Source organism: Antechinus flavipes, chromosome 2 (genome assembly GCF_016432865.1).
Source record: "Antechinus flavipes isolate AdamAnt ecotype Samford, QLD, Australia chromosome 2, AdamAnt_v2, whole genome shotgun sequence".
Classification (NCBI taxonomy): Eukaryota; Metazoa; Chordata; class Mammalia; order Dasyuromorphia; family Dasyuridae; genus Antechinus; species Antechinus flavipes.
Genome location: NC_067399.1, coordinates 376,881,508 through 376,900,070, shown reverse-complemented (window position 1 = coordinate 376,900,070; position 18,563 = coordinate 376,881,508). Strand labels below are relative to the sequence as shown.

Genomic DNA, 18,563 nt, shown 5'->3' with positions numbered 1-18,563 from the left:
AGGGTTTTGAATGTTAGATTTAAATTGGAGAGATACTCCACAAGCAGATGTCCTACAAGCAATTGATCAATCTGGATTGAGTTATGATAGTTAAAAGGAAATAGAAAAGAACCTTCCTTTTCCACCCTTAAGCCTGAATTGTTTCTCATAGACTAAAATATGGTTTAAGTTGTAATCATTGTGTATGTGTGTATATTTATGTGTGTATGTTTATGTGTATATACCCACATACATACAATCATTCCTATTCACTCTCCCCCGCTCCCAGTCATCTCTGGGTATCTATAAGCTTTTTGAGAGCAGGGATTTTTATTTTGCTGATCTTTACATCCCACACAGTTGGTATTACAGTGCCTTATGTGTAATGATAAGTTAATACATTATTAATATAAAAAGTCAAGAAGATAATTTAGCAGTAGGACTAAAGGGAATTTTTAAAGAGGAGAAGAAATGGACATCAGGATTAAGAGGCAGATATTTTAAAAATCAGTGTGTTTAGGAACCACTGAGATAAAGAGAATGAAGGCTGTTGGGATGGGGAGAAAAAAAGAAATGATAATCTGATTGGGGGGGAAGTAGTGCAGTTTCAATAGAGGAGAGAGATAACTACAAGAGTTTCTATTAAACAGACTTTCTGTTAAAGTCTAGATTACTTGGATGCTTTCACTTTGAGAAGTTAAAGCAGTTTTCATTGAATCTGCACATCGTTATAAATCCTAGGGTAATTTCATAATGTGTTTCAGATGATAAAAAAGATATTGACCATGAGACAGTGGTGGAAGAACAGATCATTGGAGAGAATTCACCTCCTGATTATTCTGAGTACATGACAGGCAAGAAACTTCCTCCTGGAGGAATACCTGGCATTGACCTCTCAGATCCTAAGCAACTGGCTGAATTTGCTAGGTAAGTCGAAAGAATTGTCCTGTCCCCTCTCTCCCCAACCCATCCCTCCCCCCCCCCTTTTTTTTTTTTTAATTTAGAAAATATTCTCAGGTTTAGCCGGCCATGATTGTTTACTGTGCCTTAGTCACCATTGTATTATTTTATGGGAGACTTTTAAAACAAAAGTGTGGTCAGTTATATGTATTTTAAGCAAGTGAGCTATTAAATATGGCAGCATGTTGGATCCTTAGAGGCCATAGAATGGGGAGAAATTAATTCCTTATAGAAACCAAAACATCAAACCTTTACCATATTAACTCTGCTGATTTAATTTGGAATTTTGAAAGTATAATACACTAGGATTTAGGAGTCTTGGATTGTAAGTCCTCTATCTTGACTGATTCTAGGGATTTATTCAACCATTCTGTGCCTCAGTAAGACATAAATCAAATTCTGTAGTGTTTGGGTCAAATCAGTAAATAGACATGTCTTCATCCCTAACAACATAAGCAGTTGACTAGGAATCTTGGTCAGTAACTGATGAAAGTATAGGAGAGATCTGGTCCATAAACCAGGTGCTTACCTGCCTTTGTGACCCTGGATTTAATTACATGGCTTCTCAGCATTAATTTCCTTACCTATAAAATGAGAACAATGGCACCTGCTTTTTGGAGTTGTTGTGTAGATCAAATGATAAGATAACCTGTAAAGTATTTTGCAAATTGTAAATATTACATAAAGGGTATTTAGGAATAATTGGAGAATGGAGAGAGTACTGTATGTGGAGTCAAGACCTAGTCTTCTTAATACTCACTGAACTTGTAAAGATAATAACTTGCCACATCTACTTTAAAGAATTATCATGAGACAGTCTAACTTATGTGCTTTGTAAGTGTTTTAAGGGTACATACATATTGGTAATTAAATTTAGCTCTGAAGAAGCTTCATGGGGCAAAAAGGCATAGTATTTTCAGAAGTTATTTGGGCTTCAGAATTGATCATGAAACCTGTTAGCCTTTACTGTGATTTAGTGATATGCTTGAGCATTTTCTCTCACCCCAATGAATAGGTAGCCAAGGTTTGACTAATTGATTCTTAGGGGACTAGAAAGTATTGTTGTTAACATATGGTGATGGTGATGTGTGCCTTGAGTCCTTCTACAAGCATCATCAGGTAAGTTGACCTGACTTACCTTAACCAGTGATCATCAAATAAAATACCTTGCAGCAAGATACTATTGAAAAACACTGGTGGTATAGTATGTATTAAGGTGTACTGGTTTCTTTGTTCAGAATTCTGCAAATATTTTTCTTCCACATTATGATAGTAGATAGGTTCAAAACAAGTTTAGAGTTAATCCATTGTAAAGACATCTGAAAACATTTCCTTTAACTTTTGGGGGAAAGCAGTAAGAGGAAGAGGCTATTATTTTTTCTAGATTGGTTTATGGAACCTTCCTTAATACTCCTGGTTAAAAGTGATATTCCCCTCTGGAAAATTTCAGAATAGTTCTTTGATTGTATATCTGTACCCTGTTTGTTTTCTGATGTCTGTTTTTCTCCACTTAATATGATGTAAACTATCTCCCTTATGATGTATATGATGTACATATCTCCCTTAGGAAGTAGGACTTGCTTATGATAATAGCTTAATAAATTTTTGTTGGAATCATGTATTTATATATTACAATTATCTAGATACATTTTTAAACAGTTGGTAGGGGCAGCTAGGTGGTGTAGTGATAGAGCACCAGCCCTGAAGTCAGGAGGACCTGAGTTCAAATCTGGTCTCAGACACTTAATACTTCCTAGCTGTGTGATCTTGGGCAAGTCACTTAACCCCAATTGCCTCAGCCCAAAAAAAAAAAAAAATTAGCAATAATTAAATAAAGCATGAAAGTTGGTAATGCCTTGGGGAATAGAAAGCAGTTACTAATTAATCCAGGTAAATTGATGGAAGAAACATTCCTTGCTTGGAGCTTTAGATTCTAAGTCAGGGGGTCACCCTTAGAGCTCAAATGATAATGGCAGATGACTAGCATTTGGAATTGTCCTATTCATGACCCAAGGAAAGTAATTATGATGTTTTAAGAGACCTATTCTGAGAACAATAGTAATCCCTACATTTCTATAACACAGCTTACAAATTGGTTTTCTTTAAAATCATCTGTGGGAAGGTAGAACAAATGTTACCCATTTTACAAATGAGGAAACTTAAGGCACAAAATGGTGAATCAATTCTAAATCTGATGCTCTAAATTACGACAGTATTATCATAGAGACATATGAAGGTATCTGATCAGTGGTAGAAAATAGCATTGAGACTGAATTTCACATTTTAGGCAAAACTGTCAGACAGCAAATTTATTTGGCCCCATTCCACCTCCCTTTTCCACCCCATCCTCCATCTCTACCACCTGCTGTGTAGTGCCTTTGTGCTTTGGCACACCATGTTGCTTTCCATAAACTACCCATGCTCCAAAATTGTCTTTTGTTTTTTTGATTGGAGTTGAGGGGAAATGGGGGCGGAGGGGTTGTGTATTTAAGACTCATTTTCTTTGAGCCAAAAAGAAAATAGTCAAATGATCTAATTAAGTGGCTCATATTGATAAATTTCTGACCAATAGGATCTAAATTGACATACCTTGAACAGGAACAGCTTTCTAGTAAAAAAAAAAATTTAAGGGTATGTTTTACTACATATTCTGGTTTCTGGAATAATTTGATCATATTAGGCCCTTTGTAACAAATATTTCATCAAAAGCAGTGCCATTCTTTTCATAAATCAATGGCAATCAAGGGCTTTGGCCTTGGACCCCATAATATTCATAGAATCTCAGGGTTAAGAGGATTTGTAGAAGTCATCTAATTTAATATAGAATATAAGCTTCTTAAGGGCAGAAACTAATTTTTATCTTTTATGTTACTGGTTTCTTACTTTTGATAGGCACTTAATCGTTGCTTTGTTAGATTGAATCTAGTCTAGTGTATGACCTGAAGCATGAATTACTTGACATCCCCACCAGACAGCCTTGTTACCTTTCCTTGAATTCTAATATTCAAAACTTGCCCAATCAAAACACAGCCATTGTACTTCTATATACATTTCAGATTGTTGGGGAAGGTCTACAGTGGCTTGAAAAAAGTTGAATTCCTCATATATTCCACTATTATTCCTGTTAGTCTTCTAAAATAAGCAGAATGAGACTTCGAACCAATGATAGCATGTGAAAGCATAATCAAAAGATATTGAATAGTGATATTCCCACTAACTCCTTGTTTCTTTCCCAGGCTTGAACTTCTAAAATTCCTTCTCATAATGTTGTAACTCTAGACTGCCGCAGAAACTTGCAGTCTGAATTAAATTTTGTTCATTTCCCTGGCACTAAAATGGTCCTTTTGCAGCACTAACTACATGTCTTCAGGAAACTGACTTTCCCAAACATTTTATTTCATGGAATTCTCAATGTTACATTTTGAGGTTGTTTTGTTTTTTTTAATTCTGATGGTTGGATTTCCCTCTCCTGATTTTATGTAGCAGATTACAAATCTACTTAATAAATGTCTTTTATGCTTCCTTGTTTCTTCTGTCTAGACTTTAGATCTTAAAGTAGTAATGGTTTGTACTTACAGATTATTCTGGACAATTGTTTCGCATGAGACCAAGAATCTGTTGTCTGGTATTCAATTTTAATTGCTTTCTAGATAGGAAAAGATCCTTCATAAAAACATCATTGAAAGCAAAGTAGATATTCTGAGTTGGATTATTTGCTTTGAATCTGACAGCATTTTAAAAATGAAAAATCGCCCCTTTTCAGAAAATGAATTTTTTTTTCTTTACTTTTTATTCAGTTCTCGATGTGTTTTTGTTTTTGTTTTTTAATTACTATGATGCTTCAAAAGTAGGCTTATATGTGAATCTAAGGGTATATTTTAATATATATTTCATACTGAAATTCATTCTCTCATAAGCTAACTAAAAAGGAATGACTCTTGGTTAAAGTTTTCTGGTAGCCATGCTATGCCTATTTTACTCTTCTAAACTGAAAAATAAACATGCTTATATTTGATATTTTTGCTAATTCAAAGAGGCTAGGAATCCTCATTAAAACAGGAACTTTAAAAATTTGGCTTTTACCAAATTTCAAGTTTGTTCCGTTTGTATTTGAGTTTAAAAAAAATTGTATTTTTAATTTGAAACTATTTGCACTGCTTTTTAAGAATTAGGAGCAAATCCATATCCAATCTCCAGATGGAGTAGTATAACCAAAAATCTTGTATAGCCTTCTTAATTTTTTTGATGTGGATACAGACCCAAACACAGAGATTTATGAAGCTGGGTTATATAACAAAGCCTAGTACAGTACTTAGGAAACATTTATTAATTATAGAGATAATTCAGTTATCAAAACTTTTAAGCCATTTCTTAGACACCTACTCGTATCTCCTCTGTTTGTAAGGTAAAAATATCTTAAGTATAATATTCCCCCCCAGGGTTGTTTAGACTGCTCAGTCCAAAAACTTATCTAATTCTTTCCATTCTACTCTACATAGATCCTAAGGGAGAAATTAAAGGGAAAATTTTTTGACATCCTTGCCAAAAGACCAAATTTTAGGTCAGTGAAAATGCCAGGTAAGTCAGGGGATAATTTAGTAACCAGCCTTACATCAAAGAACTGAGAGTTCTTACTACCTGCCCCTTATAGGAGGCTATGATGATCCTTTGGTCTGTTTCTGTTTACCTTATTTGGCGATTAGAATCCCCATTGTATCAGCTGATAAGCTTTGGAAGTTCAGTTTTATATTTTATAAAATTGCCCAACCTTGAGTTGCTTTATCATTGTTGTGGCTTTTCTTTATTAGTATAGTACTCTGTATATGGAATAGAAAACACATGTAACATGTAACTTTATCAAATTGCTTCCCTTCTCAGAACCTCTGTAACATTATATAAAAATGGAAATAATATTACTTGCACTGACAGGGAAAGAGACTTTGTCAGTAAACTATAGATAGCACTGTGGGAAATAACTTGTTCCTGTACCATTTTTTCTCCCAAAGTCCACACTTCTTTTGGTTCTTTTCTGGTTCTCTCCCTGTTGACCGAAGATTTATAGTGGCAAGTCGTAATTAGAGAGAATTTCTTCAACACAACTCCTAGATTCTTTCTGTTCTGGTCTACAATATGAATGCTTAGCTTAAAGTATTTCAGATTTTTGATCCAGTTTATCTGTGTAGTAATATCCTTAGTTTAACTCAGAAAAGAGATAAAAATCACGCCCATTATCAGTCAATAAAGCCTTATTTTATAATGCTTGACTTAACTGGAATTAGTATGCCTACTACAATTAGCCATCTGGTGAGTGTTCAAAAGTGTGTAACCAGGCTGGTGAAGGGACTAGATACCATCTCATGGAGATCATATGAAGGAATTGACAATGGTTTGGACTCAGAGAGAAGGCCTAGGAAGAGGGGTGAGTAGAGTGGAAAATGGTCATTATTTTTTCTACAAAGTCATGTAGGAAGAAAAATTATATATATTCTGTTGATTCAAAAAAATGAGTTTTTTTTATAGATTTTTACTTGATATATTTTTAATACAATCTTTTTCAAACCCTTAGAGTTGGCAAAAAGTAGAATGAGCTGCCTTAATAGTGAGTTGACTTAGCTCTGGAGTTTTTATCAGGGCTGTTAGAGAATTTTGTCCAGGTTGGACTAGGTAGACATCTTCTGAGGCTCTCCTACTCTGAGATGTGGTAGCTCTATGATTTCTATATTAGGATAACATTTCAGGGAATATGATTTATTTCAGTTGAGTCTACCCACTCCTGCAAATGCCTGTCTCTCTCTCTTTTGTAAGAATGAAGCCAAGAAAAATTAAAGAAGATGATGCTCCACGAACAATAGCTTGCCCTCATAAAGTAAGTAATGGCTAGGGGATTTATGGGAGTTTGGTGATAACTGTCATTACATTGTAGAATGTTTATTTTTTTAAAATATATGTTTTTCCATCTTCCTCTTGACAACACTTTGTCCCTCAAGTTCTTAAAATAAGGAAATTCCAGTAATCTCTGAATTAGATATTCTCTTTTTGAGTAGCTCTTTTTTTCCCTGAAAGGCCATTTTAATCAAAGGGGATTGCATTGTGGCCTTCAGTCCTTTTATTACTTGTTATATTAAGTATTTTTCTTGTCAAACATTTTATCAATATTGGAAAATTTTTCAAATGGCACTAAGCTAATATTCTATCTTTCCCTCAAATTTCTGATGAATTACTGGGACCCTGGGCTTGTTCTTCCCAGGCTCATGATTTTCAGTGACAGATCACAATCTTTAAGAGATTTCACTTGACATGAACTTCCCTACTATGTTAGATTCATAGGACAGAAAAATAGTCTGACACTTGGCCTGTGATCAAAGCCTTTCTAGCTCGCAGTAGATCCTGTTCAAAGTTAACTACCTCCTCCTGGCCTATCTTTTGAAAACTTAAGTTCAGATTCCATGCCTCAGGAATGGCAAAAGATATGTATGTTAGTAGCAGATTCATAACTTTTCCAGGTACATATGTATTTCTTATATAATAGAAACATTTTCAAACTTAATTCAAGTATGAAAGATCTGATTAACAATGAACAATTTTTTTTCGTGGCTACTGTAGAAAAAGAAAATGGTACAAATTAAACGTTTTAAAACTGCTAGGAAGAAATCTGAATTTTGACTAAGGCACAGAAGTTGGTAAAGGGAATGAGGTAAACAAAAAGGCCAAGAAGTCACAAGATAGGGAGTAAAGATGCGTAATTTAGCTTCAATAAAATCATGTATTTTAAAACAGTATTCGTAGTTTGTTTGCCAGTCTGAATTCACTGAATTGATATATTAATATTTATAAGAGAGAAAATACTTTAGTTGGGATCAGAAAATAATGGTGCTATGTTTCTATCATCTCTCATTTCTTCCAAAGATTTTTTAAAACTCTTAATTTCACAAATAGCTATTTAGCAACCAAAGTAAAATGGCTTTGGTTCCTCCAAATCCCTAACCTCAACTCTTTCACCATATACCACCCTTTTTGTCTGGAACTATTTTAACAGTTATTTATTCTATCCTTCTGTCATCCTGTTTTATCATTTTTCCAACCACTCCATTATTTGGCAACAACTGCAGAAGAAATTGTTATTGACACGCTTGTAAAACACCACATATCCATCAGCCTTAACATGCATTGCATTGGTAGTCAGTTTGTTTGCTTCTCTCTTCCTCGTGTCTCACAGAATCAATTTCTTCTGTAGTTGCCATTCCTTGGAGACCCTCTTGCTTCTTTCTCTGTCAAGAAGGGGAAAGAGGCAAAGAGAGAAGAAAGAGGGAAGTAAGGAGATGGAGAATGACAGACCATACTTGCACCAAAGACTATGGGGCCCACCAAAGGTAGTGGTGGACTGCCATCATTTTTAACTCCATTTCTTTATCAGTGCTGCTTTCTATTAATATTTTTGTGGACAGCAGATTTGGGAGAAATGAAGAAAGTAGACTAAATTGAGAATTGGGAGACCTGGGTTCTAGTCCCAGTTCTGCCACAGATGAGAGCCAAGTTACCTTGAGCGAGTCACTTCCCTTCTGGGCCCCAGTTTCCTCATTTGTAAAGTTAAAGGGTTCTATTGCATGATAGCCTTTTTTTTTTTTTTAAACATTCTGAAATTTTATTTTGAAATATTTACCACATTTCCCATTAGGAGAAGTGAGTTTTTGAAACCAGTAAATTTTACAGATATTTTTAAGTAATGTAAGAGTTGTGGGTTGGAAGAAGTGAACAGACAATTTGAAGGAAGTTTTATGTTATGCTTGTCATTTCGGTTTGGGGCAGGGGTTATTTTTTTTTTCCTAAAATGATAGTAACTTCTAATAGAATTTAAATAGTTAAAAGAATTTGAGGCAAAAATAATGAAGTTTTTCTCTCTGCTTTAAGGGATGCACAAAGATGTTCAGGGATAACTCTGCCATGAGAAAACATCTGCACACCCATGGCCCTAGAGTCCACGTATGTGCAGAATGTGGAAAGGCTTTTGTTGAGAGTTCAAAACTAAAACGGCATCAACTGGTTCATACTGGAGAGAAGCCCTTTCAGGTATATACAGCAAATTCTTTCTTCTGTTTGCTTTATGTAGTCATATATGGGCTGGATAATAGCATCATCAGTATATTGTATATGTCTGAAATGAATCATGGGGTTTTTTGTTTTGTTTTTAGCATTTATCAATTATAAGGGTGATCTTAGTTTTTTGGTTTGTTTCCCCTTCCACCCTCCCCCTTTGACTCCATATATAGTTATCTCATTACATTTGGCTAGCTATTTGGGGAAAGGATTGCTAGAGCAGAAAATGGCGATCTTTTGTGAGAGGAAATCTATAGTTTTGTCTTTGTGCTATGGGTTAGGAATATTTAAAAACTTTTTGAGATACTATTTAAGAATTCTTTTCTGCTATGTTATTAGGATCGGAAAAAATAATTAAATGGGCATATAATGTATATACCTTTGTACATTAATATATAGCAGTAAACCTAATTTTTGTTTACTTGAAGTTTTATATAAACTTGAGTTTTATATAAAACTTACACAAAATAAGAAGCTGATGAATGTTTTTTGGAGTAAAAGACAGGATTTCAGCATTAAAAATTTATACAACTGCTAAGGAACCTGATACGATTTAGTTTTAGGGAGCTAGGTAATTCAATAAGACTTGCTGGCTTGCCAAATATTCAGATTGTATTTTGAATTAACATTCAAATTTGGCTACTGTATACAATATAAAACAGGTCAGGTCAGTGTAGTCCCTGTCCAAGGATTATATAATCTCACTAAAGAGTAACTGTGTATAAGTGGGCTATAAAGATATCTAATTTCTTTAAGGGAGAGCGAACCATCCCCTGAGAGAAGCAAAAGTTTTGCTAGCCCATCTCCCAGGTAACTGTCAAAGTTGCTGAACAGTTTTGATATATGTGGTCTTTCCTCTGACAGTGCACGTTCGAAGGCTGTGGGAAGCGCTTTTCACTGGACTTCAATTTACGCACACATGTGCGAATTCATACTGGAGACAGGCCCTATGTGTGCCCCTTCGACGGCTGTAATAAGAAGTTTGCTCAGTCAACTAACCTGAAATCTCACATCTTAACACATGCTAAGGCCAAAAACAACCAGTGAAAAGAAGAGGGAAGAATGTTCTCGAACTTGAGAAGCCTCTTACAGGAGTATGATTGGAAATAAATATGCCTCTCCTTTGTATATTGTTTCTAGGAAAGAATTTTTAAAAAAAAAAATTGAATCCTACACACCTAAAGGACATGTTTTGATAAAGTAGTAAAAATAAAAACCAAAAAAAAAAAAAAAACAACAAAAAAAAAAACAAAAGAAAAGAAAAAAAAACAACAAAAAAAAAACCTTTTAAGATGACATTGCTAAGATGCTCTATCTTGCTCTGTAGCCCAGTTTCAAGAACACGGTGTTTTGTAAAGTGCAGCCCCAATAGGAGGCTAATTCATGAACTTGCATCAAAGACAATTCTTTATACGACAGTGCTAAAAATTGGACTTCTTTTCACATTCTTATAAATATGAAGCTCACCTGTTGCTTACAATTTTTTTAATTTTGTATTTTCCAAGTGTGCATATTGTACACTTCTTGGGGATATGCTTAGTAATGCTATGTGTGATTTTTTCCGGAGGTTGATAACTTTGCTTGCAGTAGATTTTCTTTAAAAGAATGGGCAGTTACATGCATACTTCAAAAGTATTTTCCTGTAAAAAAAAAAAAGTTATATAGGTTTTGTTTGCTATCTTAATTTTGGTTGTATTCTTTGATGTTAACACATTTTGTATAATTGTATCGTATAGCTGTATTGAAATCATGTAGTATCAAATATTAGATGTGATTTAATAGTGTTAATCAATTTAAACCCATTTTAGTCACTTTTTTTGGAAAAATACTGCCAGATGCCGATGTTCCGTGTAATTTCTCTTTGCCTGTTCAGTTACAGAAAGTGGTGCTCAGTTGTAGAATGTATTGTACAGGCATTGACTTTTTATTAACACCCAGTATGTACATCCCGTGTAATAGAAAGGGCAACAATAAAATAGTGGTCCTAAAGAAAGAAAATGGCAGAAAATGATCTGTAAGCACAGTCTTTATTTTATTTTTTATTTTTTGGTTGTCCAAAATAATAATTCTTAAGCCTCCCAGAAATTAGAAGCTAAATAAAGCTACTCAAGTTTTCTTTACTTTTGCATTCAATTACAGTGATTTGTGACGAAAGTGGTAACTGAAAATTACAGACCATTGTATATTTAAGATCTGCCTAAAGTCAGAATAGGTAATGGACATCCTGGGTTAGGAATGCTTGAGAGCTCCTCAATTCAGGGTGGTTGAATTTTTGCTGGTGATGCATTTGTTCTTTCAGCACCTACCCCTGCCATGGCAAAGCCACTCAATGAAGCTGTGTTGACAGTGACCATCTTTATGTACTTTGTTGAGGTAAGATATTCCCAGTGGCATTTGGGGGCTGCAGAGGGTTTGGGGGAGGGAGGTGAGACAGTGCACAGAAGAGCTTGGGTTACTCATTATTCCAGTGAGGTTGTATTATCCAAACTTTACTTACAGCCTTGAAGTTGCCTTTAAGGTCATCAAATGAGCCTTTGAGCCTTCCCCTTAATGTGTTTGTTTCTCCTGTAGAGGAAGTGGCTGTTTCTAAGCCTTTGTTCCTCTCTCCAGTCTTTCAGTGCTAGTTTCTCCATTGGTACCAGTAAAAAAAAGTCTGAAAAACTGGTGACCTGCATACTTCTGAATAGACAGTGAGTGCAATTTTGCAAGGTGACTATCATTAGACTGTTACAAAATTGTACTCAGGGAATATTTTACCTCTCATGTTGTAGGTATGATTATAATCTTGGAATTTTTATTCAAGGAATAAAATTAAGTATCAGACACATTGAAAATATTTTTTACAAACTGCCACAATACAGTAAATTCCTTATCCAAACAGCCAGATGCTTTTTTCTATAAGTCAGTGCTTTTATGAAAGACTGAAACAAGTAAAGTAGCTGTTATCAGTGATTTCTTTATTGAAAAATAATTTTTAGGCTATATCAGGGTTAATAGATTCAGCCCATTTATCCCGTCTCCTAAACTTTCTACATGTGTTGTCCCATACAATAATCATCACTTAGACTTTCTGCAGGGCCTCAGGGTCATCATAAGTGCCTTCTGAAACGTTAAGATTAGGTTGATTTTAGAATTTTGGTGATATATAATAACTGGACTAAATGGATTTAATTATGTAATTATCATTTTGCTTCATTTACAATCATTAATTGATCCAAGCCTACTATCACAGTATTTATTTGGGGGTCATTTTATAGGGTTCATGCTAGCTAGAGATGATTGGTGAGAACTAGAATTTTGGAAATCTATTTCAATCCACTTATTTTATAGATGAGGAAATTGAGGCCCAAAGAGAAATGACTTCCCCAAGATCCATGACATTTTCTCTTCATCTCTTAGCCCAATGTTCTCTCCACTTTTTTTTTTTTTTGGGGGGGGGGGTGAAGAGGGAGGATAAAAATCTTAGGCAACTTTAGGTTGCATAGTTCTATACAGGTAAAAGTTTGATGTTATTCAGTTAATGCAATGGAAAAATGTTGGGCTGTGAGTCCAGAGATGTGTGTGTGCTACTCCTGGTTTTGTCATTTTACTATGTGATCTTAAGGATATCACTTGTGCTTTCTGAACTTGAGATTCTCCCTCTACAAGATAAGAAAATTAGAACTTTGGTGTTCTAGGTTTTTTCTAGCTTTGGAGTTCTGTATTCCATAATCCCATTCCTCAGCCTTTTGAGATATATAGGACTTTACTGTATTTGGCAGTGTGTGTAAGAAGTAAGCCCTTGGATGGATTTCTTAAAACTGTGTGCTGGCACACATTATACTATGCTTTGATCAGACCTGAGGCACAGAGTCCAATTTATTAATATAATATAAAATGGTTCATACGACTATCCTAAGGCTTATTTGTGTCTGTGTGATGTTATCAGAATTCCAACTGAGCCACTGGTTTACTTTATTCTAAAGTTATAGTTACATTTTCCATTCATCAGTCCTGTGAAACACTGGAATCTTACAATGATTGTGAGATCATGTTACAGAGATCCATCTGCCAATTATACTCATTAGAGCTCCTGGGAAAGGGGATCCAAGACAGGCCCATATTTATAAAACAAATCTCTTAAGGTAGATCTTTTTTTCCTCTGTGCCTTGTTAACCCCTGGGCATGTCTTGAACCATCTTTTCCAACTGACCCTCCTTAGTCTTATAGCTTCCTTTCCACACTATATTAAAATTTTATCAATATGAAAAGTTTGGTTTTTGGTTTGTTTTTCTTTTTTATGGAAGTTTCATATGGAGATTAGTAGAAATAATATACAAGTTCTTTATAAAGGGATTACAGCAACATTTAGAAAGTAATTGACAACCTTGAAAAAGTAGTAGTTCTTTAACTTTGTTTATCTTGAATTGTGCTGCTTGTGTTGAAACATAATTTTGCTAAAAATACTAAAATTGTTAAAAGGGCTTCCAATAGTAGATTTAAAGATATGACTTGATTTATGATAACTCCCATTTATTTTTTTATCTGTAAGCAGATATAAATGCACATTTCTAGACTATGTGTTTCATCAGATATTTATATTCTTGAATTTCTGGTTAGTTTTTGGACATTTGGGAAGTCTTGTCATTCCAGAGAATTAGCCTCTTACAAGGTGACATTAAACTTCAGATGACCAGACCCCCAAACTTGAGGAATTCAAGAAAACTATTGATCTGTAATTTGGCCCTTTTATAGAAGTTTTTAAACTGGAATAATAAGATGGGCCTATCTTATTGCAAAAAATAAAATTGCAAGCAGTTTTGAATGAAATGACTATATTGGTCTACAAAGCATGACTAGTTAGAGGTTTTATTTCCTAAATGTATACATAAGAATTTGATTAGCAAATTAATTTGTATGCAAGTGATTCTGCTGAAATACTTTTTGAGCATACTTTAGTGAGCATAGAAATATTCTATGCTCACTAAATCCTAATATACCTAATCGGTGTGGTATACCGTTCTAAGCCTGCTAGCAATACAACAATTATTAAGGCTGTGTCCCTATCATCCAAAAGCTTAGTTTATTGTGAAGAGTAAATGGGTACACAAAAGAGTACAAATTAAAATATGAAAAGTGCCTAAGAGGAAAATAAAGAGCTACTAAATAAAATGTGGGAAAGGTCTGTTAAACAGTTTAAGAGTTTAAATATTTTCTCTGGGTTTTGGGGGTTTTTTCCCAGTTAACTAAATAGCTTGGTATTTGTAGATCCAGGTATAATAAAGGTGATCTTCAACCCAACATGCCCAGGTCTATAACATTCCGGGTATAATAGGATTTGCAGAATATTTCCTAATAGGTTTGAGACAGGTCACTTTGAATACATTTCTGAATTTACAAGTTTTTACTGCTCGTAACTACTTCCTGTCCTATCATGTTCCCTTGGGTTGTAGGGAGGTGGCAGTAGCCCAGTTTTTATGATCTTTTGTGCAATACCTGGAAATTCATCTCTGTTGACCCCCATTGGAAAAAAGTAATAAAGAAAAATGGAACTCAGAGGCCATAAGTAAAAAAATATTTAACAAGTGTCAAAGAACTGAGCTACTTTTCTAAGATGCTACTTCAGCCTGGGGAACTTTTTTATAATAAAATAGACTTTTCCTTCTAGTTCCCCCAGCAGCAGAACAAGGAAAGGCTGCATGCCTATGTTCCTGTCCAGACTTTTACAGAAACAAGAGTGGTGCACAATCTAGGTTGGCCAAAAGTTTTGAGTCTCCCTTTGCCAGCACTTTCCAAGTCACAGGGAATTTAAATATTCAATAACTATTAAAGCATCTACCATGTATGTACTGCAGGAGAAATAGGCTGTAAGAGAAAATTAAAAGTACATCTTATTTGACCCCTTTTTTTTTTTAATTATGGAAAGCTGTTTTTATACTGCTCACTTTGGATTAATGGGACTCCCAAAACCCATGAAAATAAGGTAGAGGTGAAATTTTTTTCCCCCTAGTTACATGGGTAAAGAGCTGAGATTTGAACCCAAATCCTCTTGACTCCAAATTCTTATCTCCACATTGTAGAGTTCTAGCAGGAGACAAGTCATAAACATGCATTTCTATATAAAAACCATATAGTGTAAGATAAAAGAGACAATACAGGTACAAAGTCCTTTTATAGGAATTATTTAGGGTTGGGAGCATCTTAAGAATTCCTAAAGGAGGCAATATTTTGTTAGCTGGCTTAAAGTGTAAGGAACTTTCAGCAGAAGGGACTGTAGAAAGGATAGCATTAACCAAGGTGTAGGAGTGGTGAGGAAGGGTCTACAAGTAATACAAAGAAGTCAATTCTGACTGAAAACACATTAGAAAGGAGTGTTTGAAGTGAGGCTGGAAAGGGAAGGACTCTTGAATGCTAGGATGAGATCTAGACAAGTGACCAGTGACATGATTAGGTTTGTGCTTAAAGAAAGTAGTAAAAGGGAAAATATTCGGAAGGGAAAGGATGAGTACACAAGCCTTAAGGTATTTCACTGTTCAAAATTCAAGGTGGTATCCATAAGGGAAGTCAAAATGAAAGCACTATGTCTTTCTGTAGTTTTGTAGAGAACAGAGAAGAATGTACTAGATTTAGAAACTGACCTTGTGTTTGTTTTTTAAACAGGCCTGAACTTAGGCTTTAAAGGTCTTTAATGCCAATTACATCAAAATAAAGTAGGATTCCTTAGTAGTTAGGGGATCATTCAGCAAGCTTCAGGCATGTAAAACTTATTGGAAGGATCCTTGCATCTGGAGGTAAAAGGCCTGGATACAAAACCTGACTTACCTGCCCTGACCTTAATTTTAAGAGCTTGATTAGCAATTATTAAATTCTTCAGTCTCTCTTGAAGCTGGTCAATTTCATATACGTATTCTCTAAAAATAATCTCCCTGAGAATAACTCATGTGTTACCTAAAATAATACTTCTTTGAAAGGAAGAATATAAGTAAGTATACACTAATGAATGCCTCAAAACATCTGTGATTTCAGCCATCCAGTTTCAGGTATCATTGTATCAAAAAGAGAGTGGACCCGGCTTAGGCTAAGAAGACTTGTGTTTGAATCCTATTCCACACTTAATAATTGTGTGACATTAGACAAACTTATTTGTAAAATGGGGGTATTTGCACAACCTACCTCACAGGGTTGTTGTGAGGAAAGTACTTTGTAAACCTTAAAATGTAATGTAAATGAGTTGTTATCCTTTTACTTCCACACATAACAGATCATGTAGCCCCAGATCTTTAGGAGCTGTTCTATGCCAAAAGGGCAATCACCTGTTTTGGCAAACCTGGAGATAAGAATGCACTTAGGCTGTTATCAGACAATTAACACTGGTCTGAGACCCCCCAAAAAGAAAAAAAAATCCTGTACCATAAGGTATTACAAGAGGACTTTTAGTGAAAGACTAAAATTTAGCTGCATAAAATTATATTAAATAATATATAAACATGCCGTAGGGAGTTTAAGGTTTGGGTTTGGTGGGGTGGAGTTCAATGGGGTTTGGGGGTTTGAAATGAATTTTTTTTTTACATTTCCTACTTATTTTTTTTTTATTCACATTAGGATGACAATTCATCATATTAAGAGAACTAATCATCAAAAAATAGAACACTACAACTCAAATTTGGTTTGTCCAATATGGGATAATTCTGGAAAACAACTTGTCTAGAACCAATGTAGCAGTTCTGTTACTGTTTTAAAACTTAATGATATGCAAATAACAAATGTAGTTGCATGTCTAATTACCTTGAAGCTTTAAATCATCGAATTTTGAACCAGGAAAAAAAAATGACTGATTTTTTTTTTCCCCACAGCCTAAAAGGTTTCTCCTTTGTTGACTACATTTCATTCTGTATAGAAGAAAAATTACAGGTCAAATCTGTAAAAGACAGCATTTGAATGTTGAGTAGGATCTTCATTAATTTCTATTGGATGACATTTGTGAGTGCCACATGATGTGTCAGGATCAAGGAATGCACTTTTTCATTACTGAGGGAAGGGTAACTACTGAATCATTCGACTGATTTTTTTTTTTCTTCAAAATCTGGAGGCTTTTATCATCTGGAAAAATAGTAATGGTTTGATTAGTTAAAACAGGTCACGGAAAAATTCCATTTTTATCCACTTTCTGGTGACTACTACAGGCCACAATTCAAGGACTTGAGCGGTGCATCTCCTGTGCATTTTTCCTTTTAAGCCATTTCTGGAATTTTCCTTGGTTTGTCATTAGCTCATAGATTGTAGCTGCAGAAATACTATATTTGAAACATCTGCATCAAGCATTCAGATGACTTTGCATCAAGAGAAGCATTTAGCTATGACTCAGTTTTAAGCATCAAGCATGTAAACCTGGCCCTATAAAGTACAATAAAGAATGTTAAGATTTTTAAGGCCTGTAATTCTCATTTGTTCTTTAATCAACCTGTTCATTTGCTTATTTAAATTCTTTTGGTGAGATTTTGTGGATACAAGTGCTTGAAGGGACTTGTGGTCCACTCAGGAATTTCATTTATAAGGTTTCCTGAGAGGTGTCGTTCAATTTCTGTTTGAAGGCCTTCTGGGTTGGGGAACTTCCATTATTTCACTCAACTTTTTAGAAAGTTTCAAAGTGTTAAGAATTTTCTCCTATGAAGCCCAAATCTGCCCCCAAAAGGAATATGGAATATAAGGACAAGTGTCCTGAACTGAAAAGTTAATCTCATCTACTTCATATTTCCAAGTCAATTTCCTTATTTTCAAAATATTCAGTGAACTTATCCAAGGTTGCAAGAAAAAGGGGAGAGCCAGAATTTAAACCCAAATTAATTATTTTATTAGTCTCTTCCAAACATGTCACCCTACAATTTTTCAGACCAGTGTCTTAATTTAAGGTGATTTTAATTTGCGTTAACAAATTCAAGCCAGATTTTCTTTTTCAATTTCTCACTTCAGAATATATTTTTTGTGGCCAATCTAAACCAATCCTGTTGCATCTTGGGTTAAAAGGAAAATTAATCATTCAAAAAGTAAAATGAGTTTCACTGCTAGGCTTACTTACATAGCTAAAAGTTTTAATATCTGGAGCTAGAGCTGTACCTGTAATCTTTTAATTTGGGATTATATAAAAAATGAGCGTTATTGTTGGTCTCCAAGCTCATCATAAATCTATAGTAACATGACACCTGAGAAAACTAAGGCAATCAGAATTCATTAAGATGTGGAGGTGTTCAGAATTGAAAGAACCATTAGTACCACTGTAGGATCCAATTGTAGTTCAACTATCATCTCCTGAATTTTTTTTCTTTACTTTGGGTTGTTTTAGGAATGGAGTTGCTGAATTGGAGAATACTTTGGAAGACAGGATGATAACGATAACCTTCTAGCCTTCTGAACTTGAAAATGTTTAGCCTAGTTAAAAATCATTATTTAAAAGTGCCATCCTGGAAGAAGAACCCTTGGATTTGTTCTGCTTGGCCCTCAACAGCCGAACTACAAGTTTTAGAGTAGCAGAAACAGTCATGAATTGCCAGAGA

At 34.7% G+C, this 18,563-nt stretch overlaps 1 protein-coding gene across 2 annotated transcripts in view; it reads left to right on the top strand.

The window, feature by feature from the left end:
* The window catches only part of YY1 (YY1 transcription factor), a 43,315-nt gene extending 25,874 nt beyond the window's left edge, over positions 1-17,441 (top strand). The window contains exons 3-7 of one of the 2 annotated variants that reach the window (XM_051978376.1): positions 744-906; positions 6,745-6,805; positions 8,848-9,006; positions 9,898-11,406; positions 16,866-17,441. In XM_051978376.1, coding sequence (XP_051834336.1) covers positions 744-906; positions 6,745-6,805; positions 8,848-9,006; positions 9,898-10,080 — 566 coding nt within the window. In that variant the 3' untranslated portion in view covers positions 10,081-11,406; positions 16,866-17,441. Of the gene's footprint in view, positions 1-743; positions 907-6,744; positions 6,806-8,847; positions 9,007-9,897; positions 11,407-16,865 lie in introns of those variants that run through there. The other variant, XM_051978377.1, reaches the window with a different exon arrangement.
* Positions 17,442-18,563: the final 1,122 nt, after the last annotated feature.